This window comes from Myxocyprinus asiaticus, chromosome 46, assembly GCF_019703515.2.
Source record: "Myxocyprinus asiaticus isolate MX2 ecotype Aquarium Trade chromosome 46, UBuf_Myxa_2, whole genome shotgun sequence".
Lineage (NCBI taxonomy): Eukaryota > Metazoa > Chordata > Actinopteri > Cypriniformes > Catostomidae > Myxocyprinus > Myxocyprinus asiaticus.
The window spans coordinates 16,863,175-16,890,549 of NC_059389.1; the positions used below are offsets into that span (position 1 = coordinate 16,863,175).

General features: G+C 42.7%; 1 protein-coding gene across 2 annotated transcripts in view; it reads left to right on the forward strand.

Moving 5' to 3' along the window:
* The window catches only part of LOC127435605 (chemokine-like protein TAFA-5), an 88,454-nt gene that overhangs the window by 13,551 nt on the left and 47,528 nt on the right, over positions 1–27,375 (forward strand). Inside the window, exon 1 of one of the 2 annotated variants that reach the window (XM_051689191.1) lies at positions 4,195–4,858. The exons of the other annotated variant lie outside the window; for it this stretch is intronic. Coding sequence (XP_051545151.1) covers positions 4,768–4,858 — 91 coding nt within the window. The 5' untranslated portion in view covers positions 4,195–4,767. Of the gene's footprint in view, positions 1–4,194; positions 4,859–27,375 lie in introns of those variants that run through there. 2 annotated transcript variants of the gene reach the window in all.

Here is a 27,375-nt window from a genome sequence, read left to right on the forward strand (position 1 = left end):
CTAGATAGCAATATAAGTTGTGCTGATAACTCACCGACTGTAACTGCCATGGTGTCCCGAGTGGTCTCTCTACTAACAGCAGGACGGTGTCCCAGCAGACCATCCATGATTTCAAACCATGGAAAGTTCTTTTTTTTTGGGCACCGCTTTGTCCATTGTTTGTTTTAATGGATTTGTATTGTACCCGCAATTTTTACATTTTTCCCGAACCTCTACAGTTGTGCGCAGGATGCAAGTTCTGTGAAACTCCACCTTTGACATTGACCCCCTCACTCCCTTGTTGGCCTTGTTTGGCCCAAGGTTAATCGGTGGACAAAAAGGCCATTGGCTGTTTGCCCTGAGAAATCCCCGAGAGGCACAATGAAGCTCTGGAAGTGACAATGGGAACGCAACTGGCATGCACTAGCACGCCCTCATTTGGCTTGATAGTGGAAACGCAGCTATTGTGTAATTTTTGGGGCTACTTTATGTGGTTCTACAGTCTGAAATAAATATGGATCAACATATCTTGAGAACAGAAAGGAATATAACTGAAATGCAGCAGATTTACTGGAATGCACGTTGTGTTATTTGTGAATGTGTTATGAAGGCGGATGTCACATTTAATGGGATTCATCCAAATTGGATACTGTAATAAGGATGTGCTATGCAGTTCGAGCCATTGTGTGGGGTGGGATTCTTTAGTTGTTACTGTAAGTATATACATTTCTTCTCATCACACACTTCTTGTAATATATGTTAGTCTTCATTAGATTAAAATCTGTCTTGACTATTATGCTGAATTGGAATGAAGGTTTCACACCCAGTGCCAGATGATCCTGTGTTTAGAACACCTGTTGGAGCAGAAAGTCTTCCATCTGCACATCATATCTGTTTGATTTTGAAAAGACCTGTGAGTCATTACACATGCTATTCAATCATTACCAACCCATTGCCTTGGGAGAATGTTGTTTATGTCTCGCAATAATTTATCTAGTACCTAATACTCTCATTAGCTTGAAATAAATGTTTAGTTTACAAGTAATCTTTCTCATTTGAAATCTACAAATTGCTTCTGATGTGCTTTTAGCAAGCAGTTTCACAGAAGTGCTCTAAAGAAATGGATTTTGTCTTTCTGATTCCAAAACAAGGAAAGGGATTTAGATAAAAAGGCAAACAGTGGCTTGTCCCTGTGGGTGCGTTGTCCCACCATATATTTCCATACAGTATTTCAGCAAACACTGCAGAGTCAAATATAGATATTCCCCTTAGACGAGATGGAAGTTGAGAGAAAGAGAGATCTGTTGGAGATACAGTATATTGGCAACATGGGGTGAACACGTTATAGGGCAGGATATTTCAGTAGCAGCTTGACTTTGCGGTGGTGCGGTATTCTGAACATATTTAACTGGGTCCCCGCTGATTGATTGCCATTCTTCCATTGAAGCTTGGTGTACGTGAGAACAATATGAGAATATGATGTCATGTGTACAGCTGTACTTGGGGCTAAAATGAAAAGTGGCATTAACATCAAAGAAAATGTATCACTCATGAATATGAATGTATTCAAATAGATAATTATCAATTATATCTTCAAAAGACAAACCAAATAGCAATACATTACTCAATGAAAAAGCGTTTTCCAAGAAACTCCAAATAAATATATCCCTAAAATCTTTGGACACATTGAGATGCATATTCTTTATAACACTGCTTATTTTGTCTATGAAAATTAATTTAGATTGTTGAGAGGCAGGTTTTGCCAGCTTTATCTCTAAAGATAATAACTCTAGGATAATGAAACCTGAAATGACCTATCAGGGACCAGTCAGCTTGATAAACAGAATAAATAACGTCTACAATAGGGTTAGCACTGTAAAAGGCAATAGAAGTCCCTACCTTGATAGAAAAATGTGCATATGTGTGTCTGTGTACATACTTATATATAGTTTGGGGACAACTTTGCACCCAGAAGTAAGGCTGCACAATTAATCGTATTTTAATCGCAATCACGATTTCTGCCTCTCATGGTTAATTAAGCATAACCGTCAGCGATATTAGTGAGCTAACAAACAGAAATTATCAGCCAGCTAAAGTTGCAAATTGTTGCTCATTTTTATAATTGGCTGTGTCTTCAGATGATAGGTCAAATCACAAGCACTTTTGAAGTCTGTTTTCACCTCACCTGACCAATTGTGCTCTCTTCAGAAGTTTGCCACTGACCAATCACTTTTTCAGTTTTGAGCACACGCTTACACACAGAGCTGCAGATGTTTACGAGTATGTTTCTTATGTGCTTCGCTTTGATTGATATGAGGCTCGCATCAGAAAGCTGGAACACACTGCCTTCGGAGACTGTATATGAAGGTAGGATGAAAATCAGGTGCCTTTCAAACTGTTCTGAGACCAGTCATTCAACAACTCTGTCTGTTCAGCCATTAACTGATTACACAGCAACTCAGCTGAATAAACTTTGGTTGCAGTGCGGTGTTATAGCGGTTTAGGGGTTCTGTGCTCAATAGCGATGAATTTCATTTCGTGCTCTCATTATATATTATACACAGAACAGCTGTGCTCTGAGTACGCTTCGGTTCGTGTGCATCGCTAATGTGTGTTGACCATGCTAAAAAGCACTTCATATTTACCTCATTGCAAATTTTTATAATTTCAGGTATGTTTGGCCATTACAAGTGTCTAAAATATCTAAAGTAAACCCATGGCACCAGGGTTTTGTGGGTTGAGGAGGAGATAAGCGCATTTCACCATGTTTGGATGGAGCACCACAATCTGCCAAAATTGTTGTCAACAGAAACAACACACACACATTATTACAGAAATATATTACTACTGTTTATTGCTATAATAATAATAAAAGTAAATAGTTTTTTTAAGAGAACTTAAGAGTAAAAACCCTTAAATTGGAAGTAAAGCGTTGGCAAAACATGACTTAATTTTGGTCTAAAAGAATAAATGACTTGTTTGTAGTTTTAACACCTTTTCAACATGAGAGCTGCTGTTTAATTTAATTTTATTGTTTATTTCAGAAAAAAAATATCAAAGCTGTGGCAGCAGTATTTTTCCCCCCATATCGTGCAGCCCTGCAATTAAAAAATAAAATTAACAAAACTTCAAAGGGCAGAATAATTGTGATTAATAATCGTGATTAATTTTTTTTTAGCAAAATAATCATGATTATCATTTTACCCATTATCTTGCAGCCCTACCCAGAAGTGAGTTAAATCTGTCCTCATTTGGAAAAACGGTCCATACATCATTTTTTTTTCTTTTATTCTGTAATGTGAGGAGACTTTAATTGACGTGTGGCCGGCATGCTTTCTGTAAAAATACATCTGAACCATTTATGTCCTTTTTGTAATTTTATGCCCAGTGGATATAACTAAACTGTTTTGGTGATTTTAAAATTATGTATAGTGTGCATAGAATGTATTTTAGTGTAATTTTGTACTTTGACATCAACCTGCCTGGGGACAACAGATGAAAATTTTCCATTCTGTTGAGATGTTTGATTAATGTGTATTGTCCCTGACAAATAAATATATCAAATATAAAATACACGTATACTGTAAATCGCTATGGATAAACCTGTCTGGTATGAAAGCTTGCTGTTTACTTATAATTCTGAGCATGAACATGATATTTAACATTGCCTATGTATATAAATACATTGATAAGAAATGAAAATAAAAAAACAAATATATATATATATATATATATATATATATATATATATATATATATATATATATATATATATATATATATATTTTTTTTTTTTTTTTTTTTTTTTTTTTTTCCTAAACCTAGGGGCATTAATACAATCTCCCTTTTAATATAAACATATCAAACCAAATGTGAAAACAACATTAGCTCACATAATCAAAGACATCTTCACTGGAGTCTTCACAGGAATTCCTGGAATATTAGATGACTTCATGTTAAAAATATAGCACAAAATGGAAAGTACGCATTTTAGAGGTAGGGATGGTCATTTTGTTTTAAAATGTTAGTTGGCCTACTGTAATTGTGTTGATTTTCCGCACTCACTCACTCGAGGAAGTGGAGTCGCCCGGAGATTGATTTTAGCAGTGATGACGTCGATATTAAACCAAGATGCGTTAGTTAAATAGGAGTCGCTCGAGCACTATGCGCGCGCGTCTTTGTGACGCATACATGCCCGCACATTGTCTACTAAGAAGTCAACAGAATGGTGCCGTAGACTTGAGACTCCTCAGAGACTTGACATATTTGAGGTCTTTTCCTTGACTTTAAAGAGGGACGGAATTCCAGTGGGCGACTTGTTCATGCAGCGCGAGGCTCGTTTGTGGATGTGCCAAGACATGCGGTCTTGAATGACTGTATGAATAAAATTTACTTAAATGCAAACGCACTGAAAAAGGATTTGTTTGAGTTTTAGTCGCAAGTTCTTCTGCCTGGTGCACCGAAGCAGGCTTTTAAATGCGGATGCGTTTGCGTAAAGAGCCTGAAATATTTTGGGACTATCAGTGAGTAAGAGACTATGCAACGGTTAATAGTCAGTGTTTTTTTTCCCCTTGACGGTGTGTTGAAACTCTGTTGTATTGAACTTTAATCTTACTGAATAGAAACCTGCCGCGCGAGCAGAGAGAAGCTGTTCTGCATGGAAAGTGTCTCTCCCGAACAGACTGTTCTTCCTCAGAATAAAGGATTGTTTATTCGGTCCGTTTCAACAATGCTGCGTTGAGTCGGAATGGATTTGCTGTTTTAAACACGTCAGTCAGATCGTAAAAGATGCAGCATCTCCGTGTGGCGTGTGCGCTCGCGGGAGCGGCGATGGGATTTTTTCTACTGTTCTTGATTCAAGCACATTTTTTCGGAGAAGGTAAGCCATGTGCCAAACGACAATTGCCATAATTTATTGTGTTTTGTGAAAATACATGGCATTATACATGTTAAATATATTACATATTATTATAACTAATTACAAATGATTTCAAAAGAAAAATGTGTAATTGCTAAATGCAAAAAAGTCACATCTATAATTTGCGGTATGTAATTACTATGTAATTGGTTTGTAATTACACTGTAACAGCACACTAATCTTTTACACCTTTTTAAGGTACATTGCAATTCAAACGTCTTTTGAGGAGTCGAGAAGCTCCACAAGAGCACTTTTGACTCTTGTTTGAAAAATATGATGTACATGCTAAGGTTATTGCAATTTTAGGGAGTATGAAGTGTTAATGTATTTGGACTTTTCAGTTCTATCAGCATATCTGCATCAGTGATACACTGTCTACCATCAGAACTGATAAAAAAGACTTGACATTTAATGCTATTCTCAATTGCTAGCACTTAATCTAGTTTAGGGGAAAACCAAGGTTGATCTGTTTGGATTATTATTCTGTTTATTAACTCATGGAGATACCATGTTAGTATCAATATAATTTACCTTTTCTGATCTGAGACTAGATGAAATAATATATTGATGTCAAAATAATTAGTTGTTATAGTTTCAGTCACAATCTTTTGTCATTATAATTTATCTTGTGGGAAGGCCTTAGACTGGATGGTTACGATGCATTAAGATACACTTAAAGCACTAGTTTACCCAAAAATGAAAATTCTGTAATTATTTCTTCACCCTCATTTCGTTCCAAACCTTGATGACTTTCTTTTTTTCCCATGGAACACGAAGGTTTTTTTTTTTTTTTTTTTTTGGAAGAATTCTACTGATCGCTCTTTTCCATGCAATTACAATGAATGGGTATTAAGGCTTTCAAGATTCTTAAAGGACACATAGCACCATAAAGGTATCATAAAAGTGGTCATAGAACTATTAAAAGTCTTCTGAAGCCATATGACAACTTTGCTTGAGGAACAGATTAAATTAAGGTTAAGCGTTTTCTCCTTTGTGTTCCATGGAAGAAAGAAAATAAGGGTTAGAACAACATGAAAGGGGATGAATAATGAAGAAATGTAAAATTTTGTGTGAACTTTTCCTTTTAAAAAATCAAGCAACTGACATTCTTTGAGCAGATCACCATTGTGGAACCATTTGTTTTCCTGTTAAAAGAAAGATAGATAGATAGAGAGATAGGTAGATAGATGAAAGAAAGAAAATCCTCCAGTCCTGGAAATGATGATATGACACCCTGCAGCTTAGTCTGACATCTTTTGTCTTCCATACACTCCAGAGAGAAAAAACTACAAAGTTCTGCCCCATAAAATTGATCAATGGTGCATAAGTGTCCCAGTATAATGCTCAATGTAAAAAAGTTGAGTCATGTTCATGACCGGTGGCTAATGTATTTCTTTTGGCCCTGAGAAGAGATCATTATTTTTCAATATTTTAGAACTTTCTCATCACATAATACTGATCTTTATACAGAATAAAGACCAGTTGGAATTTAATTTAGATTGAAAGCCCTTGCCGATCACAACTATTTTCAGACAGTCATTTTACTTCTGTGTGAACTTTTGGAACTATCACAGCGTTATGTACATAGTTGTTTCTGTGCACAAAATCAGTATAGGTGTAGGGTTGAGCATTGAGCAGACCATGAGACCAATCACCCATTATGTGTGAGCAAGCTTTTAACAGCTTAAAGGTTTGAGTTGGCCTGCTGCCATGGCAAAACAACACATGTTGGCCTGGTTGCCACAATAACTGGGATTTTAAGAAAATAATTGGAGAATGCATGGGTTTGCTTCTCACAAAGTGCCAAGAAATAGAGCAGTGACCTCCAGCCTAGTAATAGAGAACCACAGGAGGCATCTGCCTGAACACCTTTCATTTCCTACAGATGGAGAGTTGCTGTGTTAGATGTTTGATATTAATAATTCCTTACATTTATTTAGCGCTTTACATAGTACAGGGGGAATCTCCTCTACCACCACCAGTGTGCAGCATCCACCTGGGTGATGCGATGGCAGCCATAATGCGCCAGTACGCCCCCCACACACCAGCTACTGGTGGAGAGGAGAGAGTAGAGTGAGTGATGTAGCCAATACAGGGACGGGGATTAGGAGGCCATGATTGATAAGGGCCATGGGGGAAATTGACTAGGACACTGGGGTAAATCCCTACTTTTTACGAGAAGTGCCCTTGGATTTTTAATGACCACAGAGAGTCAGGACCTCGGTTTAATATCTCATCTGAAGGACAGTGCCGTTTACAGTATAGTTTTCCCGTCACTATACTAAGGGATTAGGACCCACACTGACCACAGGGTGAGCACCCCCTGCTGGCCTCCCTAATACCTCTTCCAGCAGCAACCTTAGTTTTCCCCAGGAGGTCTCCCATCCAGGTACTGGCCAGGCTCAACCCTGCTTAGGGCAACCAGGTGAGAGCTGCAGGGTGATATGGCTGCTGGTAATGCACCAGCCTTAGATCTGTGCTCATATTATCCATTATTTCTCTATTTGTTTACTTCATTAATGCCAGTTTTAAATACCACTTATTTTGTTTGCCAAATACTGCATTTCAAATTGCACTCTTTGATTCCATGAAATTTATTGTATATCCAAGAGGACATCTAAAATAATTAAAGTCAACATGAAATCAAAGTTGGTTAGATTAACTTGCTAAAAACACATTCCTTATTTTACTGTGCACAATTCATCAGTGCATGTTTTTCCAATGAAAATGTTTTTTTTTTTTGTCTTCATAGTCTTTCACAATAATTTTTCCGCCTTTGAAACAACTTTTTTTCATCTTTCTAAAATATTGCGGGAGCTGGTGTTGTTTCAGGAGGGACATAGTCCTCTACAATCGTCTGCAAACTCACATTCAGGTCTGGCTCCATTCTGCTATGGAACACCCACTTTTCCTGATGTATAAAATCAAGTCTCATCCTTCATTTTCTTGTGAATATTCACACTCAGAATATTTCCCTTAACATATTTGAAATTGGTTGCACATGCTGTATCATGCTGACTTTAACATTTAGGCTAATAATAAAAACAGATTTTGTGTTGATGCTCTTTTTTTCTCATTTTGTCCTTGAGTACTATGTATTGTGATGCAGCCTTGGCATAGTACACACTCACTGAGCACTTTATTAGTAACATCTGTACACCCATATATTCATGCGATTATCTAATCAGCCAATCGTGTGGCTGCAGCGCAATGCATAAAATCATGAAGATACGGGTCAGGAGCTTCAGTTAATGTTCACATCCATCAGAATGGGGAAAAAATTTGATCTTAGTGATTTCGACCATGGCATGATTTTTGGTGCTAGACAGGCTGGTTGGAGTACTTCTGTAACTGCTGATCTCCTGGGATTTTCACACACAAAAGTCTCTAGAGTTTACTCAGAATGGTGCCAAAAAAATAAATAAAAATAAAGCATCCAGTGAGCGGCAGTTCTGCGGATGGAAACGCCTTGTCGATGAGAGAAGTCAACGGTAATGGCCAGACTGGTCCGAGCTGACAGGAAGGCTACGGTAACTCAGATAACCACTCTGTGCAATTGTAGTGAGCAGAATAGCATCTCAGAATGCACAACATGTCGAACCTTGAGACAGAAGGGCTACAACAGCAGAAGACCACGTCGGGACTTTATTATATTATAAAGCAAGGAAAAAAGGAGAAAAATTATCAGACATGAAGTAGTATTTCTAGATCCATCATTGTAACTTCTGTTTATATTGTAATGCTACATGGTCACTACATGGCCTTGATGCCATGGGCTATTCAGTTAAATTCCAACGTATTAGAATTGAGGTGATGATGGCGACAATCAGAAGCAACAGAACAGGAAACAATAAATAAATGTTGTTGCTAAGCATTTCTAATGGATGCTGCATTAAAAGCATCAAAATAGCAGTTGGTGATAAAGTTTGAGGCTTTCCATTGCAGTAGCCGCCAGAACTCCTTCAGCAGTTGTTAATTGATGTAATAACTTTCAAGAGGATGGATGCCTGACTAGAAATGGCGTGATGAACAAAGTGGAATAATGTGGGTTCAGCAGGGATGTGTTATGCCTGCATGTCTTAACAAAGTGTTCTGCATTTTTAAGTTTTAACTATTCTAAATAAATTAGTTTACAACACTCCCTGGGAGTCTGTAAAAGCAAAAGTCTCTAAGTTCTGCTTGGCTTTGCAGTGGCTTTTTGGTGTGATTGGACTTTGGGAGCAAAGATTTTGTCTACCTGCTGCGCCAGACTGACCTGGCATCAGGTCCAATCTGAGGCTCAGTGTCATTACTGGCTCTAAAGTGGAGTCCCCCCTTCCTGACAACACTCCCTGTGCCTACTGCACCAGTCTAGAGAGAGATAAAAGGTTTACAGGGTGACAGGAAGAAACATATACTGCCCAGATAAAGTATTCTGAGCTTTTAAGCAAGTTATTGGCAGACGAAATGATTAATTAGTCACTAACTGAACAAGAGGACATGCCATAAAAATGTTTTGACCTGAAATATGTGATACAGAATGTAAAGTCCTCAATTTCAGCTTGCAATAATTCTCTCTACTATATGTTATGGTCTTGGACTTGTCACAATCTCTAAGGAGATTTGGACACAAAGAAATCAGATTTTTTTCTTGTTGAAAAAACAAACAAACACATGAAAATTTGTTCTAGCTTATTTTTCATTTCTCTCGAAACACAACTTCAACCTAGGCTGATGATTCATTTAAATGATAAAATTTAGTTTTATATATGATTTTTATATACAAGTCAGTTTTGTGACTATTTAGAAAGCATTGAGTTGAATTGCATTTCGAACATTAGAACTGTTTTCCCACCACAAACTCAAGCCATTGGTTGAGCCAAGGTTGCATTGTCCAGACTGTTTTAAATGTCAATTTGGCGACAGTAAGTCTAAAGTTGTTCAACTGAAATTGGTCTGTTTACCGAAATTTGAAGCACTGCCCCCAGTGGCCAAACCTGGAAGTGTTGTTGAACGTATGGGCTTGTGAGAGCTTTTCCTGGTGAAATGTCCACAGAGTGGTGCCGAAAGTGAGTTGTTTTTTGCAGACTAATCTCACTGTGAATTTGGCAACACTAGGTTGACAGTTCTTCATCTGAAATCAGTCTGTTCTTACCGAAATTTAAGCTCCAGATTCCTGGTGAAATGTCCACAGAGTGGCGCCAAAAGCGAGTTGGAAAGAGAGTGGTTTTCAGTTGTAAATGATGTAGTAAAGTCAACTGAAATTTTTCTCTCACGATCCGATTCTGATCCTGGCCGATACCGATACCGATCCTGATCCGATACCAGAGTTGTTTTTTTTCTTAATCTGTTTAGAATATATATACCTCACTGTGTGAAACTAATTGGGGGTAGTCTTTAATATGAAAAGAAACAAAAACATCTATTATACATTATTTTATTATAAATGTGTAATCTAATAAGAAAAACTTAACTAGTTTACTGGATAATGCAGCAGCAAAATGTGCTGTTCTCGATTCATGGTATAAGCAGACCGAATTATTGATTAACTGAGATGTTGTTTGTGTGTATTGCTCACATATTGCGTGCAGTTCTGAGAGCTGATAACATCAGTGCATCTTAATAGCCCCTCGCATACTATGAGTGTGTCAACAGAGCAGCGTGCATCCACTGAAATGCACTGCACATGTGGACTATATATTTACTTAATTAAACAAAGCCTTTTGCAATTCATAGCTAATGTTTGTCTTTAAGAGATTAGGAGAACAAAATGCATGAGTCATATGGACTACTTTAATGTTGCTTTTATTGTTCTTTTAAGCAATTTTTGGAGATTAACAGCAACGACCGTGACTAAAACACAGTATCAAATTTTGATCAGGCTTGCCGGACCGATACTCGATCCGGTTGAAAACGTTGGTATCGGAGCAGATAACGATCCAGGTATTGGATTGGTGCATCCCTAACAGAAATGCATATTTTATTAACCATACGCCCTAACCCAACCCTCAACCCTAAACCTAACCATCAATGGAGTAAAAATGTATTCTTAGGGGCAAAATGCAACCTCCAAATCATGCTCTTTATTGATTATGTGAACTTGATTATTTCCTGGTTTCCATGGGATCAGAACCCGTGTCTCTGAGGCTGCTTGCTCTATCAGTAGCACCACAGGAAAAGGTAAACACATTTGAATTGATGCAAAAATGTCTGATGGAAGATGCTGCCTGTCAGTAACATGGCAGAAATCAGTAGCTACATGTTGATTTGATTTTGTGTGATCATGTTGCTATGTCAGACTGTTCTTTTGTGTTTTAATAGCGCCTCAGAGCCACAGTGGTATTTGCACTTTTTGGGGAAATCCACCAACCAGTGGCTTACTTTAGTTGGAGAAAGCATTTTAACAACAACAACAAAGATTTACACAGTTCAGCCTTAAGTCTTAGCCCTGTCCACAGCTCACCCCATTCTGTCACCCCCCACTCTGTCATATCTCAGATCCAGCTTTCTGGACTCTGACTTGGACTTGACCCCCTGTGGTTTTGGGCTCAGTCTAGGTGGCATTTATAACAGATTTACTCTATACCACATTGTCTGTCTTCAAACAATATCCTAAATGTCTCATCAAAAATGTTCTCTGTCTGGAAGCATTATCTGTTTTGGAATGCGATTTTGTTATTGGTGCTATTTCTTAATGAAAACATCCTATAGTCATCTGTGGCCAATTGACTCATATTGTAATGCAATAAAAAATAAGGCATAAAGCCTTCCATTTTAAAACTGAAGTGAACAATCTTGGCACGAGAATGAAGGCTGAGAGCGTAGTGGAGCGCTGGTGGAGTCCAGCATGTCTCCCCTGATGATAGACTCCCTTTTCACTCCATCACTTTTCTGACAGCCTGTAAAGGATAGCTTTTGAATTTTAGATCAGCATAGGCAGCAACTCTCCATCTCTGAGATGCATGGTTGGCAGCTCTTTCATCCCTAAAATGCATGCACTGGAGTATGCACTGAAGTATCCAGGAGATCCTGGGAAGAGAGCTCACAGAGGTTGGAGATGAATCAGACATTTCACTGTCAGTGGGTCTATTTAAACAGATCTTTGACTAAGATGCGACACTTAAAGGCAGTTTAGAATAATACGAACCAATCTCAAGCTTATCAGAGGGTTTTGACCTTGCAGTCATTAGCAATGTGTTGACTTGCATTCTTGCAGTGTTAATGATGTCCTAATGGCTCGTCTTGGGGTGAACCCACTGTGAGTTGCTTTAGTAATAACAGATTTTTATATTCTGCATTTAATTGTTTTTTCCTCTGAATTATCCCAACACTAATACACTCAAATGGTTGTTTACTCATGTGAGGTAAAAAGGAAAAAGGAGGCCAAATCTGCTGCAAAAAACATCTGTTGTCCCAGTCTTGTGAGGCTGGTCAATGGAACGCGTAAGTAAACTATAGTGGGGTAAACTTACAAAGCAATAAATAGGGTAAAGTTAAAACTAGGGTTGTTGGTTTAACATGTTAATTTAGTGTGATTAATTATATTTTAAAAATGAGTAAAAAAAAATTAACGCAATTAATCACGCTCATTGACGTGTACACAAATTCCATAATAAAAGTACAGATTTCCCTACCATACGAGCAATTCAAGCTTAAAAGGATAGTTCACCCAAAAATGTAAATTCTCTCATCATTTACTCACCCTCATGCCATCCCAGATGTATATGACTTCCTTTCATCAGCAGAACACATTTGAAAAAAAAAAAAAAAAAAATAGAAAAATACTTAAGCTCAGTAGGTCCTTTAAATTGATGTGGATGGTAACACGATTTTTGATGCTCTAAAAAGCTCAGACAATCAGCATTAACATCATCTATACGACCCCAGTGGTTAAATGAATGCTTATAAAGTGATACGATCGCTTTTGGTGTGAAAAAGATCAATATTTAAGATCACAAGGTCTTTCCAGCGATAGCATGGCAACATTCCATTCGTTGCAGCAGACACTCCCTAACTCTGTTGGCATTGCCTGGCATTGCCTACATGTGCACCACCATGTCTCCTGAGCTCTCTATCTCTATGAGGCTTGTTGGTCCAGCCTCCTCCATCTCCCTGTGCTCCTGGTCAGAGTACTCAGGTTCAAATAAATATGACATACAAAAACTTGTATCTGCTCTTCTCCTCTTAAATGAAAATCTTCTGACATCTTTGTTTAAATTTGCTTCGATTTGTTTACAGCGTTCGGTCTGTACAGGGCTCCTCCTACTCAGTTATAAACAGCGCTGCTCTTCCGGGTGTGTCGTGTATGTGTCACTACTCGCGTGAACATGCCAAAGCTAATAGACTGCGTGACCTCAGCCCTCTCGTGAACTAGGTAAGGCTGGTTTTAGCTATTTATTTGTTTTAGCAGGAAAGGTAAGGTGTCGGAAAACAGCAGACAAGGACGTTGTTGGGTTTGTCGTAAAGCTACGGCAAGGCCGAATGAATGTGTGAGAGATTAAAGGAGGGGTGCTCACAGTCTGCATTCAGTCACTGCAGAGTACTTTATAAGACTTTGCTCCCAGCATGCTGATTAGGCTTCATGAATGGCTCTATGGCCTCTCTCTCCAGCGTCTATCACAGCCCAGTCATTACAGCCTATTTGGGGCTGAAGTTGGAGATGAATTGTGAGGCTTTTTCCTCCAGCTTGGAGTGGGCTCACCTCTAGGGCACTGTTGAGAAAGAGATAGAGCAGGTGGATGTTTTCAAACATGAGAGGACAAGAAAGAAGATACAGTAACTTCATCAAGTCAGTCTTTTTTGACCAGGACAAAAAGCAGACAAATACACTGTTCAATTCAGTGCTACTTTAATAATGAGAACTTATGTCCAAGGGATGGCTGTTATAATGAATATCTAAGATTTGTGATGATTTTTCTTGCAATATACAATCAGAAATCGGGTAACCTGCAGTTGTTACCTCAAGGATTTATTTCTACTTGATTTAATTAATAAACATTACTTTTGCTGCTGTAACCTAATTTTTCTGATAAATATAGTCAGATTAAGTAACATTTTTGAATTGAATTAAACCAGTTAATTTAAATGTAACCACATGAAGCATATTTTTGAATATATATACATTGCATTCAGAACGTATTCAGACCCCTTCATTTTTTTATGTTGCAGCCTTATGCTACAATGCTTTAAATAATTTTATTTTCACATCAATCTACACTCCATAGCCCATAATGACAAAGCAAAAACGTCCTGGTTACTTGCGTAACCTCCATTCCCTGATGGAAGGAACGAGACGTTGTGTCGATGTAGTGACACTAGGGGTCACTCTTGGGAGCCTGAGACACCTCTGGTCTTTGATAAAAGGCCAATGAAAATTGCATACCACTCCCCCGGACATACGGGTATAAAAGGAGCTGGTATGCAACCACTCATTCAGATTTTGTGCTGAGGAGCCAAGACAAGGTCCCGGCCATTTCAGCGGGTAGTTCAGCATTGTGGCAGGAGGGACACAATGTCTCGTTCCCTCCATCAGGGAACGGAGGTTACGCAAGTAACCAGGACGTTCCCTATCTGTCACTCACTCGACGTTGTGTCGATGTAGTGACACTAGGGGTCCCTATACGAAACGCCGCAACTGGCTGAACTGTGTTACGTGAACTGGCGGTGTGTGATGGGCAGACCACTGTGTGCCTCGTAGCCAGCACAGCAGGCCGACACGTAACCGCCCCCAACACTGTTATGAGTGTCGAACGGCCCTTTGGGGACAAGTCGACTGCCCAAAAGATAGAGACAGGCTAGCCCAGTCGTGGCCTCTTATCCTCTTTTTTTCCTCTCCCCCAAAAAAAGGAATTAACCGACTGGGGCCACCAGGTCTAGTCGGGGGTGTCACTCCTAAGGGGAAGACACCGCGGAGACCACACCCCATATTTTGAGTGGAAATATGTCACATGGTCTTGCCAAGCTTTGTCGGAAGTATGTCATGTGGATAAGTCCCATGGTAGGTCCTACCCTGCGGGGGAGGAGTTTCTAAGAGCATGGTGACTGGGGCAGAGGGGCCTCTGCCCAAGGAAGATGCAGTTTACCAACAGGGAAACAAATTAGCGGAAGATATACGTTGCATGGGGTAACCTACGGGGAACCACCACATGCGGAGCACCTATCCCAGTACAGGGCTTAGTTAGCACGTGTACTGAGCCGGCAGTGAGTTTCTCCGCAAACTCGTCTGCCACAGGGCTCAGAGGAAATCAACCAGGGAACACAGTTTGTGAACACTACTGGGAGTCAACAGAGCACATCTTCAGCTCAGGGGAGGTGAAAGGCGCTATGCGCAAGTGATAACCCGGCCAGCTGTCCCTGATTTATCTGCTTGTGCGTGCCACTACACGGGACGAAACTGGTTCCACCCAGAGATTGTAGAACCTAACAAATGTGTTGGGTGTTGCCCAGCCCACTGCTCTGCAAATGTCTGTTAGAGAGGCACCACTGGTCAAGGCCCAGGAGGCCGCTACACCCCTGGTAGAATGGACTTGTGGTCCTACTGGGGGTGGCACGTCCTGGGCATGATATGCCATTGTTATGGCGTCAATGAGCCAGTGGGCGATCCTCTGCTTGGAGACAGCACTTCCTTTCCGCTGTCCACCAAAGCAGACAAAGAGCTGCTCAGAGACTCTTAAGCTCTGCGTGCGATCCAAATAGATGCGTAAAGCACGCACCGGACACAGCAACGTCAGGGCTGGGTCTGCCTCCTCCTGGGCAGCGTTTGCAGGTTCACCACCTGGTCCCTAAAAGGGGTCGTGGGAACCTTGGGCACATAGCACGGTTGGGGTCTCAGGATCACGTGAGTAGCCCGGACCGAACTCCAGGCACATTTTGCTGACAGAGAACGCTTGCAGGTCTCCTACGCTCTTGATGGAAGTGAGCGCAGTCAGGAGGGCAGTCTTCAAAGAGAGTGCCTTGAGCTCAGCTAACTGCAAGAGCTCAAAGGGGGCTCTCTGTAGACCCTGAAGAACTACAGAGAGGTCTCATGAGGGAACGAGGCGCGGTCTGAAGGGATTCAGCCTCCTGGCGCCTCTCAGGAACCTGATGATCAGGTCGTGCTTCCCTAAGGATTTACCGTCCACTGTGTCGTGGTGTGCCGCTATATCGGCTACATACACCTTCAAGGTGGAGGGGGACAGCCGCCCTTCCATCCTCTCCTGCAGGAAGGAAAGCACCGATCTGACTGCGCATCTCTGGGGACTTCGTGTCGGGAAGAACACCACTTAGCGAACAGATGCCACTTAAAGGCATACAGGCGCCTCGTAGAGGGGGCCCTAGCCTGAGTGATTGTGTCTACCACCACGGGTGGTAGACCGCTTAAGTCTTCCACGTCCCGTTCAGGGGCCAGACATGGAGATTCCAGAGGTCTGGTCGCGGGTGCCAGATGGTGTCCCGTCCCTGAGAAAGAAGGTCCTTCCTCAGGGGAATTTGCCTTGGGGCTGTCACGAGGAGCGTGAGGTCCGAGAACCACGTCTGGGTGGGCCGTTAGGGTGCTACCAAGATGACCTGCTTCTCGTCCTCCCTGACCTTGCACAGGGTCTGGGGGGAAGCATATTTGCGAAGTCCAGGGGGCCAGCTGTGTGCCAGCGCATCCATACCAAGAAGAGCCTTGGTCAGGGCGTACCAGAGTGGGCAGTGGGAGGAATCTTGGGAGGCGAACAGGTCTACCTGTGCCTGCCCGAATCGACTCCAAATCAGCTGGACCACCTGAGGGTGGAGTCTCCACTCTCCCCTGAGGGTAACCTGCCATGATAGTGCGTCCGCTGCAGTGTTGAAGTCGCCCGGGATGTGAGTGGCTCGCAGCGACTTGAGGTGCTGCTGACTCCAGAGGAGGAGATGGCGGGCGAGTTGTGACATACAATGGGAGCACAGACCGCCTTGACGGTTGACATATGCTACCGTTGCCATGTTGTCTGTCCGAACTAACACATGCTTGCCCTGGATCAACGGCCGAAACCTCCACAGGGCGAGTAGAATTGCAAGCAACTTGAGGCAGTTGATGTGCCAATGCAGCCGCGGGCCCACCCATAAGCCGGTGGCTGCGTGCCCATTGCATACAGCGCCCCAGCCCCTTTTGGAGGCATCTGTCATAACCACGATGTGCCTGGAGACCTGCTCTAGGGGAATGCCTGCCCGTGGAAACGTGAGGTCGGTCCAAGGGCTGAAGAGGTGGTGACAGATCGGCATGATGGCCACGCGATGTGTCCCGCAGCGCCATGCCCATCTCGGGACTTGAGTCTGAAGCCAGTGCTGAAGCGGTCTCATATGCATCAACCCGAGCGGAGTGGCCACCGCTGAGTATGCCATATGCCCCAGGAGCCTCTGAAACAGTTTCAGTGGAACCGCTGTCTTCTGTCTGAATGCCTTCAAACAGGTCAGCGCCGACTGTGCGTGCTCGTTCATGAGGCATGCCGTCAACGAGACTGAGTCCAACTCCAAGCCAAGAAAAGAGATGCTCTGAACCGGGAGGAGCTTGCTCTTTTCCCAGTTGACCCGAAGCCCTAGTCGGCTGAGGTGCGAGAGCACCAGGTCCCTGTGTGCACACAACACATCCCAAGAGTGAGCTAGGATTAGCCAATCATCGAGATAGTTGAGGATGCGAATGCCCACTTCCCTTAGTGGGGCAAGGTCTGCCTCTGTGACCTTCGTGAAGACGCGAGGGGACAAGGACAGGGCAAAAGGGAGGACCTTGTACTGATACACCCGACCCTCGAATGCAAACCGCAGGAAGGGTCTGTGTCGAGGTAGAATCGAGACGTGGAAGTATGCGTCCTTCAGGTCTACCGCCGCGAACCAATCTTGATGCCGGACGCTCGCTAGAATGCGTTTTTGCATCAGCATCTTGAATGGGAGTCTATGTAAAGCCCTGTTCAGTATCTCGCAGGTCCAAGATTGGCGGCAACCCACTGCCTTTTTTCGGTACAATGAAGTAGTGGCTGTAAACCCCTTCATCATGTCGGACGGAGGGACAGGCTCTATCACATAATTCCGCAGGAGGGTAGTGATCTCCGCATGCAAGGTAGCAGCGTTCTTGCCCTTCACTGAGGCGAAGTGGATACCGCTAAACCTGGGCGGACGCCTGGCGAACTGAATCACGTTGCTGAGTCGGATGGTAATCAGCCCTTGCAACGGATTGGAAAGCGCAAGCCATGCGTCCAAGTTCCGGGCGAGGGGGACCAATGAGCCTGAGGTGCCACGCCATGTTGTGGCCGTGCTGAGCTCAGGGACATCAAAGCACTTACCTGGCTCCTTGTGACCACCCCCGGAACAGCCTGGGACGGGGAGGAAGAGGCCTGTCCTCGTGACCCACTGTCACATCGGGGGCGGATTTGTGCCACAGCTGGGCACGGAGGGGCGGGGAGACCGCCACTGGGGCACCAAACCTGCCAAAATGGAATGGTGGACGGTGGTCATGATGACGGCCGTGCACATCGGGTATGTGACGTAGAAAACAAGGAAACTGCTCACTTGCTGAACTGTTGGGTACCGCAGCCACTTGGGCATGTGGCGAAATTAAATGAAAAGGCAACAAAAAATGTTCCTCCCGGCCCTCCACCGGGGGATGGAGTGGTCTGCTTACAAGCTCCAAGGCAGTTGGTTTCGTCGTCCCTGGGTCACCCGTCTCAGGGGCGCTTCGAAGCCTTTCGCAGGTTCTTGGCGGCCGGCCGTGAGAGTAAAAGGTGCCTCCCACGACCTTGTCAGCTCCTCATGCACTTCTGGTAAGAAAGGAACTGGAGCAGGGCGTGGCTGTGAGCGGCGCCACGAGCCCAGGAACCAATCATCGAGCCGCAAGGGTTCAGGGGAGAGCGGAGGATTCCACTCTAGCCCGACACTCGCGGCTGCATGTCCGTCATTTCCACGTCAGCCTGTGACTTGGTGACCGTACCTGAGGGGGGGAGCCAAGCTGAGGCTTCCGAGTCCGACTGGATGAGCCCGCTCTCTGATGCTGCGCTCGAGAGCTCATCAGCTTCGCGGGCGCCAAACAAGAGGTCGAACTCGCCGTGAGATGAGCCGGCGGACTCATCCGGAAGTCCGATTGGGGCAGACGTGCGTGCTGGGGAATGGGAGGTCCGTGGGTGGATACCCGGCGGAGTTGGTCTCATTGGGGTCCCCAAATTGCCCTCAGTGCTAGCCGTGCTGGCCTCATACCCGTAGGTAGAAGGACCGAGGCGGGGAGCCACTGGGGTGGCTTGCTTTCTTATGAAAGCAAGCAGCGGCCACAACGTTGCCATGTAATGTTCTCGCAATGAGTACATGATCCATCCACGAACGCTGTCTCCGCGTGGGTCGCGCCCAGACACGAAAGACAGCGATCGTGACTGTCAGAAGTTGAGAGATAACGACCGCAACCAGGAATAACACACAAATGGAAAGGCATCTTTAAAAAGATGCGTCTTTAAAAAGACGTTCCTTGTGTGTCGCTCTTTTAGAGAAATATACACTTTTAGAAAAATATACTCTCTTATTTCTGCCGAAGCACCCAGGGGTGTTCTGTGCAGTGCACCAGTGCAGAGGAGGGAGAAGCCACTGAAATGTGCCATCAGATCCAGCAGAGGTGAATGAACAGTCAGCTCAGTAAACATCGACTGTTCGGCTCTGAAGAGAAAATCTGAATGAGTAGTTGCATACCAGCTCCTTTTATACCTGTATGTCCAGGAGAGGTATGCAAATACCACTCGCCAATTTTCATTGGCCTTTTATCAAAGACCAGAGGTGTCTCGGGCTCCCAAGAGTGACCCCTAGTGTCACTACATCAACACAACTTCGAGTGAGTGACAGATGGGAACCAGATTTTTGATAACTTTGCAGATGTATTAACCTCTTCGCACGTGAATTTTTCCTGTACAGACAGATCTCCCAGCATGAGTTCTTTAATGCTTGCTGTAATTAAAAAAATCTTACCTTACACTTGACAGCTGATGCACTGGAGGACAGATTATTTCACAGCAGGTGCAATGAAGGTCAGATTATATATTAACAAACATATAATGTGGTTTTTAGATGTTTATAATGATTGATTATGATAGATAAGATGCGATCGCAAATGTGCTTGCTGGCTATGCATGCCGCCATATTGTTTACATGCAATGCATCATGGGACTATGAGTCCATAATAGAAGCATAGAAGGTTCTAAAAACATAGCCCTTCCACTTTCCTAGCACCGCAAGTGGTTAGAATGAGTGACGGACGAAATGGGAGAAGGCTCGTGTTGACTGACAAGTTTGTATATTCTTTGTTTGATGACAGAAAACATCGCTGCATCAAAACAGTGCGCTCCAATGGTAATGGCTTTAAACTTTTATTTAGTGATTGTTTGAATGTTTGTAACATATAAAAATAAAGATATTGTGATGTTGAAAAGACTATTTGAGCAGCTGGTTCATTATGACAACCGCTTCAGTCCATCCTTTGCTGGTAAACAGCAGCACGAATGCAGATCACACCGGTTTGATCGTACGTGTCTGAGCCCAGCATAGAGTGATCACACCAGTTTGATCGTATGTGCGAAAGTGTTTAAAAGAAAAAATTTAAATATCACACTGACATAAGTATTCAGACCCTTTGCTATGACACTTGAAATTTAGCTCAGGTGCATTCCATTTCTCTGGATCATCTTTGAGATGTTTCTACACTTTAATTGGAGTCCACCTTTGGCAAATTCAATTGGACATGATTTGGAAAGGCACACACCTGTCTATATAAGGTCTCACATCTGAAAATGAATATCAGCACAAAAACCAAGCCATGAGGTCAAAGGAACTGCCTGCAGAGCTGAGAGACAGGAATGATTTGAGGCACAGATCTGGGGAAGGCTACAAATTCTGGCCTCACTGAAGGTTCCCAAGAGCACAGTGGCCTCCATAATTCTTAAATGGAAGAAGTTTGGAACAACCAGGACTCTTCCTAGAGCTGGCCACCCGGCCAAACTGAGCAATCGGGGGAGAAGGGCCTTGGTAAGAGAGGTGACCAAGAACCCTATGGTCACTCTGGTTGAGCTCCAGAGATCATGTGTGGAGATAAGAGAAACCCTCAGAAGGACAGCCATCACTGCAACACTCCACCGATCTGGGCTTTATGGCAGAGTGGCCAGATGGAAACCTGAAAGCCCGCCTGAAAGCCCGCAAGACACATGAAAGCTCGCTTGGAATTTGCAAAAAATCAACTAAAGGGCTCTCAGACTGTGAGAAACAAGATTCCCTAGTCTGAAATAAGATAGCTCTCGCGGCCGAAGCTACAGAGCTTAGTTCGCTCTCTGTCTCTGTAGCAGATGTAACCCGATCCTTCCGATGGGTGGATATCCGTAAAGCCGCGGGTCCAGGCGGCATTCCGGGCCACGTAATCAGAGTGTGCGCGAACCAACTGGCTGTTGTTTTTATGGACATTTTCAACCTTTCACTCTCCTTGTCTGTAGTGTAGTCCCCACATGCTTCAAAACATCCACCATTGTGCCTGTACCAAAGCAATCCAAAATTACTTGCTTAAATGACTGGTGTCCTATTGCTCTGACCCCCATCATCAGCAAATGCTTTGAGAGACTAATCAGAGATTACATCTGCTCTGTGCTGCCTGCCTCACTAGACCCATTACAGTTTGCATACCGCAACAACCGCTCCACTGATGATGCCATTGCATCTACACTACACACTGCTCTCTCCCACCCGGAAAAAAGGAACAATTATGTGAGAATGCTGTTTGTAGACTACAGCTCAGCATTCAACACCATAGTGCCCTCCAAACTTGATGAGATACTCCAGGCTTAAACGGATCACTGTGCAGCTGGATCCTGAACTTCCTGTCAAGCAGACGCCAGGCGGTTAGAATCGCCAGCAACATCTCCTCATCACTGACCCTCAACACTGGAGCCCCACAGGGCTGTGTTCTCAGCCCACTCCTGTATTCCCTGTACACACATGACTGTGTGGCAACACATAGCTCCAATGCCATCATTAAGTTTGCTGATGACACGACGGTGGTAGGTCTGATCACTGACAATGATGAATCAGCCTACAGAGAGGAGGTGCACACTCTGACATGCTGGTGTCAGGAGCACAACCTCTCCTTCAGCGTCAGCAAGACCAATGAGCTTGTGGTGGACTTCAGGAGAAAAGACAGAGAACACAGCCCCATCACCATCAATGGAGCACCGGTGGAGAGAGTCAGCAGCTTCAAATTCCTCGGTGTCCACATCATTGAGGAACTCACATGGTCCGTCCACACTGAGGCCATTGTGAAGAAGGCTCACCAGCGCCTCTTCTTCCTGAGATGGCTGAGGAAGTTTGGAATGAACCAGCACTGTAGAGAGCATCCTAACCGGCTGCATCACTGCCTGATATGGCAATAGCACCGCCCACAACCGCAAAGCCCTGCTAAGGCGAACTGCCAGACACATCATCGGAGGTGAGCTTCCCTCCCTTTGGGACATATATACCAGGCGGTGTGTGAAAAAAGCTTGGAGGATCATCAGACTCCAGCCACCCGAGCCATGGGCTGCTCTTACTGCTACCATCAGGCAGGCAGTATCGCAGCATCAGGACCCGCACCAGCCGACTCCATGACAGCTTCTTCCCCCAAGCAATCAGACTTTTGAACTCTTGATCTCTCACGATCAATATACATCAGCACTGAACTTTATTAATCTTATTATCTCTCACTGGACTGTCATAAATTATATTCTCTCTTAACAACACACTGGCAACTGACTCTCAACTGACAGCCTGAATGTCAATACAGTACAATACAACCTACTGTATATTTTATATATACTTTATATACTATTTTTATTGTATGTGTATTCTGTATTATGTGTATGTGTGTTCTATATTGTGTGTGTTGTATACTGTAAATTGTATATTATTACTGTGTTGTGTATTTATGTGTATATTAGATATGTAAATTGTGTTGTGTAAATCTGATTTTTATTGTAAATTGGTATATATCTTATCACTGTCATGACTGCTATGTTGCTCGGAACTGCACCCAAGACTTTCACCCACTGCAGCACTTGTGCATATGGTTGTGTGACAATAAAGTGATTTGATTTGATTGATTTGATGAAATGAAAATTGAACTGTTTGGCCTCAATTCCAAGTGTCATGTCTGGAGGAAACCAGGCACCGCTCATCACCTGCACAATACCATCCCAACGGTGAAGCATGGTGGTAGCATCATGCTGTGGGGGTATTTTTCAGCGGCAGGGACTGGGGGACTGGTCAGGGTTGAAGGAAAGCTGGACTCAGCAAAATACAGAGATATCCTTAATGAAAACCTGGTCCAGAGCACTCAAGACTTCAGACTGGGCCGAAGGTTCACCTTCCAACAGGACAGTGACCCTAAGCACACAGCCAAGACAATGCAAGTGTGGCTTAGGGACTTTGTGAATGTCCTTGAGTGGCTCTGTCAGAGCCTGGACTTGAACCAAATCAAACATCTCTGGAGAGACCTGAAAATGGCTGTGCACCAATGGTCCCCATCCAACCTGACTGAGCTTGAGAGGATCTACAGAGATGAATGGCAGAAAATCCCCAAATCCAGGTGTGCAAAGCTTGTCGCATCATACCCAAAATGACTTGAGGTTGTAATCGCTGCCAAAGGTGCTTCAACTAAGTACTGAGTTAAGGCTCTGAATACTTATGTAAATGTGATATTTCATTTTTTTCTTTTTAGTAAATTTACAAAATTATCAAAAATCTGGTTTTTGCTTTGTCATTATGGGGTATGGAGTGTAGATTGATGTGAAAAAAAATATTTAAAGCATTTTAGCATAAGTCAGCAACATAAAAAATTTGAAAAAAGGGGTCTGAATATTATATTTTCTGAGTGCACTGTATATCGCAGTGATTTTAATGTACTTTTTATTTGTCCATTAAAGGAATAGTTCACCCAAAAATGATTATTCTCTCATCATTTACTCACCCTTATGCCGTCTCAAACTTGTGCGACCTTCTATCTTCTGAGGAACATAAACACAGGTATTTTGATGGAGATATTAGGTGTTTTTGTCCAAACAATCAGTCCATGTGATCCAAAACTTTCAAGTTCCAAAATGGACATAAAGGCAGCATAAAGGTAAACCAAACGACTCATGTAATGTAATCCATGCTTCATGAAGCGATGCGATCGGTTTTGGGTGAGAAACAGACTACAACATAACTCCTTTTTGATTATAAACCTTGACAACTGCAGTCTCCTTGGTGCAATCATGAAACAAACTTGATTACACTTTCTCGTGCTTGACGCATGCGCAGAGAGTTTCAGAAGACATGGATTAAACCACTTGAGTTGTACAAGTTTGAGCATAAGGGTGAATAAATGATGAAAGAATCATAATTTTTGGGTGAACTATTCCTTTAAGTTTCCTAAAGAACATGTAGTTGATTCATTTTGCAATAATTGCTTTGAGAGTGTTAAGAATAGCATCTCTGATCTGCTAAATTCGATTCATTTTCATGAATCAGTTTGTAGGGCTTTACTGGTTGTTTAGATCAGTGTTGCTATCAGAAATAATTAATAATTATTTCTTTAGTTATTAATTAATATTTAAATTAATTAATTGAATCTAACTCATTAAAACCTCATATGGGGCTCCAGTAAATGTAGTGTGCTACGTTTAGGAGCGGGTTTGATTATTAGCAATAATTAATAATTATCAAAGATAATTGTTAATTATTAAAATCAATAGAACATTGATGAGAATCAATGTTAGCTTTTTTAATCCTTTAAATCAACAATTATCAAAGATAATCGTTAATGGTTAACATCAATGAAACATTAATTAAAATTAACACTAGCTTATTGATCATTCAAATTCAACAATCATCAAAGATAATTATCAATTGTCAATTATCAAACATCAACAGAATATTAATAAGGATTAACATTGACGGGGCACCACCCTGGAATCAGGGACTAATAACCAGATAGTATAACAGTCTCAATATTAGATTGTTTTCTTAGGAAAATCGACATCCGAAGAATATCGATTTTCGGGAAAAAAACAATGAATGAAGGCTTGAATCCGAGCACTGACATCCCATCAGCGTATGCAAAACAAACCAAAACGCTTCTCTTTGTAATATAAACAAAGTTTATTTATGCAGTAATATCAATTAATAATTAATACAATGCAGTCAATAAACTTCCGACTTACAACTACAAACTAAACAGTGATATGATTAGATATGGAAATCAAAATAATCCTATAACACATGAGGGTGTGTGTGTGTGTGTGTGTGAGAGCGAGCGAGCGAGTGTGTGTGTGTGTGTGTGTGTGTGTGTGTGTGTGTGTGTGTAAGGAGGGACGTGCACAAAATGGCAGATGTGACTCTCGTGGAGAGTATGTCACGTGAGACTTCCGGCCAGGGAATATGGCCGCGAATGTGGGCGGAGAGAAACCAGTCAATGACGTCTACCAGTTACCGCGTGTATCCGCTTGTACGATAGCTTAGGGACAAAGCTGAGATTTATCACGAAGCTATCTACAAGCCAAAAATGTGTGCCAGAATGTTTGTGAGGGGTCGTGTGTGTGTGTGTGTGTGTGTGTGTGTGTGTGTGGTTAGTACAAGAGAGAGAGAGAGAATTAAGTGACGGCCCCAAAGCCGATTTCGCGATCGTGGGAGAGAAAGCAGCTGTTAGTTTATCACTCAGAGACGCAGTGGACGGCTCGTAAACAGTCTCGCGTTCTTTGATTCTTTAATGGATAAACTCAGTTTGCCGGTCTCACCCGCGATGGCGAAAATGCACAACAGTCCAATTTGGTTGGACCACAATACAGCAAATCAAATTCGTGATAATTAATACCCTGAGTATTAATAATGAGCGGACATGGCGATCCGTAAACTGTACAAGCAAAAACCTTGAAACACAAGAATAATACACTATAATATTCTATCTCTGCCCAGACGTAAACCTCTTACTTGAATCGCATGAGGATGCAGAATGTGTGTTCATCCGTCCTTTAACTCAGACTCGGTTCCTCGAGGCTCGGGTGATGACGGGAGGCCGTTTCCTCGCTCTGTCGGCGGGCATACGGCTGCTGATTCTCGGCGGGCTGGCGGAGAATTCAGAAATGTCGACTTGATTGAAGATGGAAGAGAAATCTTTAATCTCTTCACTTCTGCAGGAAAACGGATGAAGATGCGGATTGCTCGGCGTTCTCCTTCGTATCCGTTAGAGTGTTCGGTTGAACACAGAGTAATCTCAACTCGTCCAGTGAGATGGAGATTGTATGGCCACAGTTTCAAATCGGACGTTACTTCCGTGTGCCACGAGGTTGCACCTGAGAGCAGCAATGAGCTACATCTATACATGGCAAACAAAGTTGCTGGAAGCAAATCCCAGAAGCATTTCAGAGGTATTTCTACTCCTGATGATGTCATGGTTGAGGGACGTTCTGTTGTGTGCCTCATCCAATAGGAGTTGAGAGTTCGATCCTTTAGTGAGCAAGGCTTCATGGGATTTGTAGTCTGTTTTGGACTCCCTTTCTTTGATTTTGGTGCGGTTTTTATCAGTAAGATTTACGACTTGGTATGCGGGGGCCTGAGTTAGGTTTTACGACTGTGTTAGGCCTGCCTTTGTCTTCTATCTGAATACATGAGGCCCAACAAGTTAAAACTGTCAATTTTTCCACCTGGTATTAAGATGCGTTTTGGGTGATCCGATCACATGTGGTCAGGTGAGACACATTGCTGTTTACACCTGGTCATTTAAATGCGTCTCCTGTGACCACTTGTGTTTGGATTTGGAGGGGAGGGTCTCTGTTTCATGATGAGATACGTACATAAATTACTATGTCAGTGTGTTACTGCATGATATTAAAGTACAACAAATTCAGAAAAGACAAAGAAAGCACACACACACACACACACACAAAAATGGTGCGCTGTTACTCCCAAATGCAGTTGAAATTTAATCAAAGCACAAACGCATCATGTCAAGCAGAATTATCCATTATTTTAGCGGATTACCTGTATTAAAGGAGCTTCAGCTGTGTGTGCTTGTCATCTGTGTTTATATCAGACACACAAGCTCTCGTGATTGTGTATGTGTCCGCTTTTTTAAATGTTCCAGTTGGACGGTTATTTCCTTTTAAATCCGCTCGTAACCGGCAAAGTTTAAACTCTTGTTTTAGTGCAGTGGTTGATTGTCAGGTGAGGGGTGGCACTTCATTGCTGCCGGGACGCATACAGGACGGATTAGTGTTTACACGTCAAATGTGATGTGGCCACATGCATTTTTGACCACATTTGTATGTGATTTCTGTGATCCGGTCACAAAACATTTTAGACCCCCTTTAGACCTGTATTTAGGGCTGACCACATGTGATCGGATCACCCGAAACGCATCTTAATACTAGGTGGAAACTGTGTCATCGCTCAAAAATGTTCACAAAATCTCAGCATTTTTCATGTACTTTAGTTTTAGTAAAAATACAAGCAGGTAAATGTTGATTTTTATTACCTTA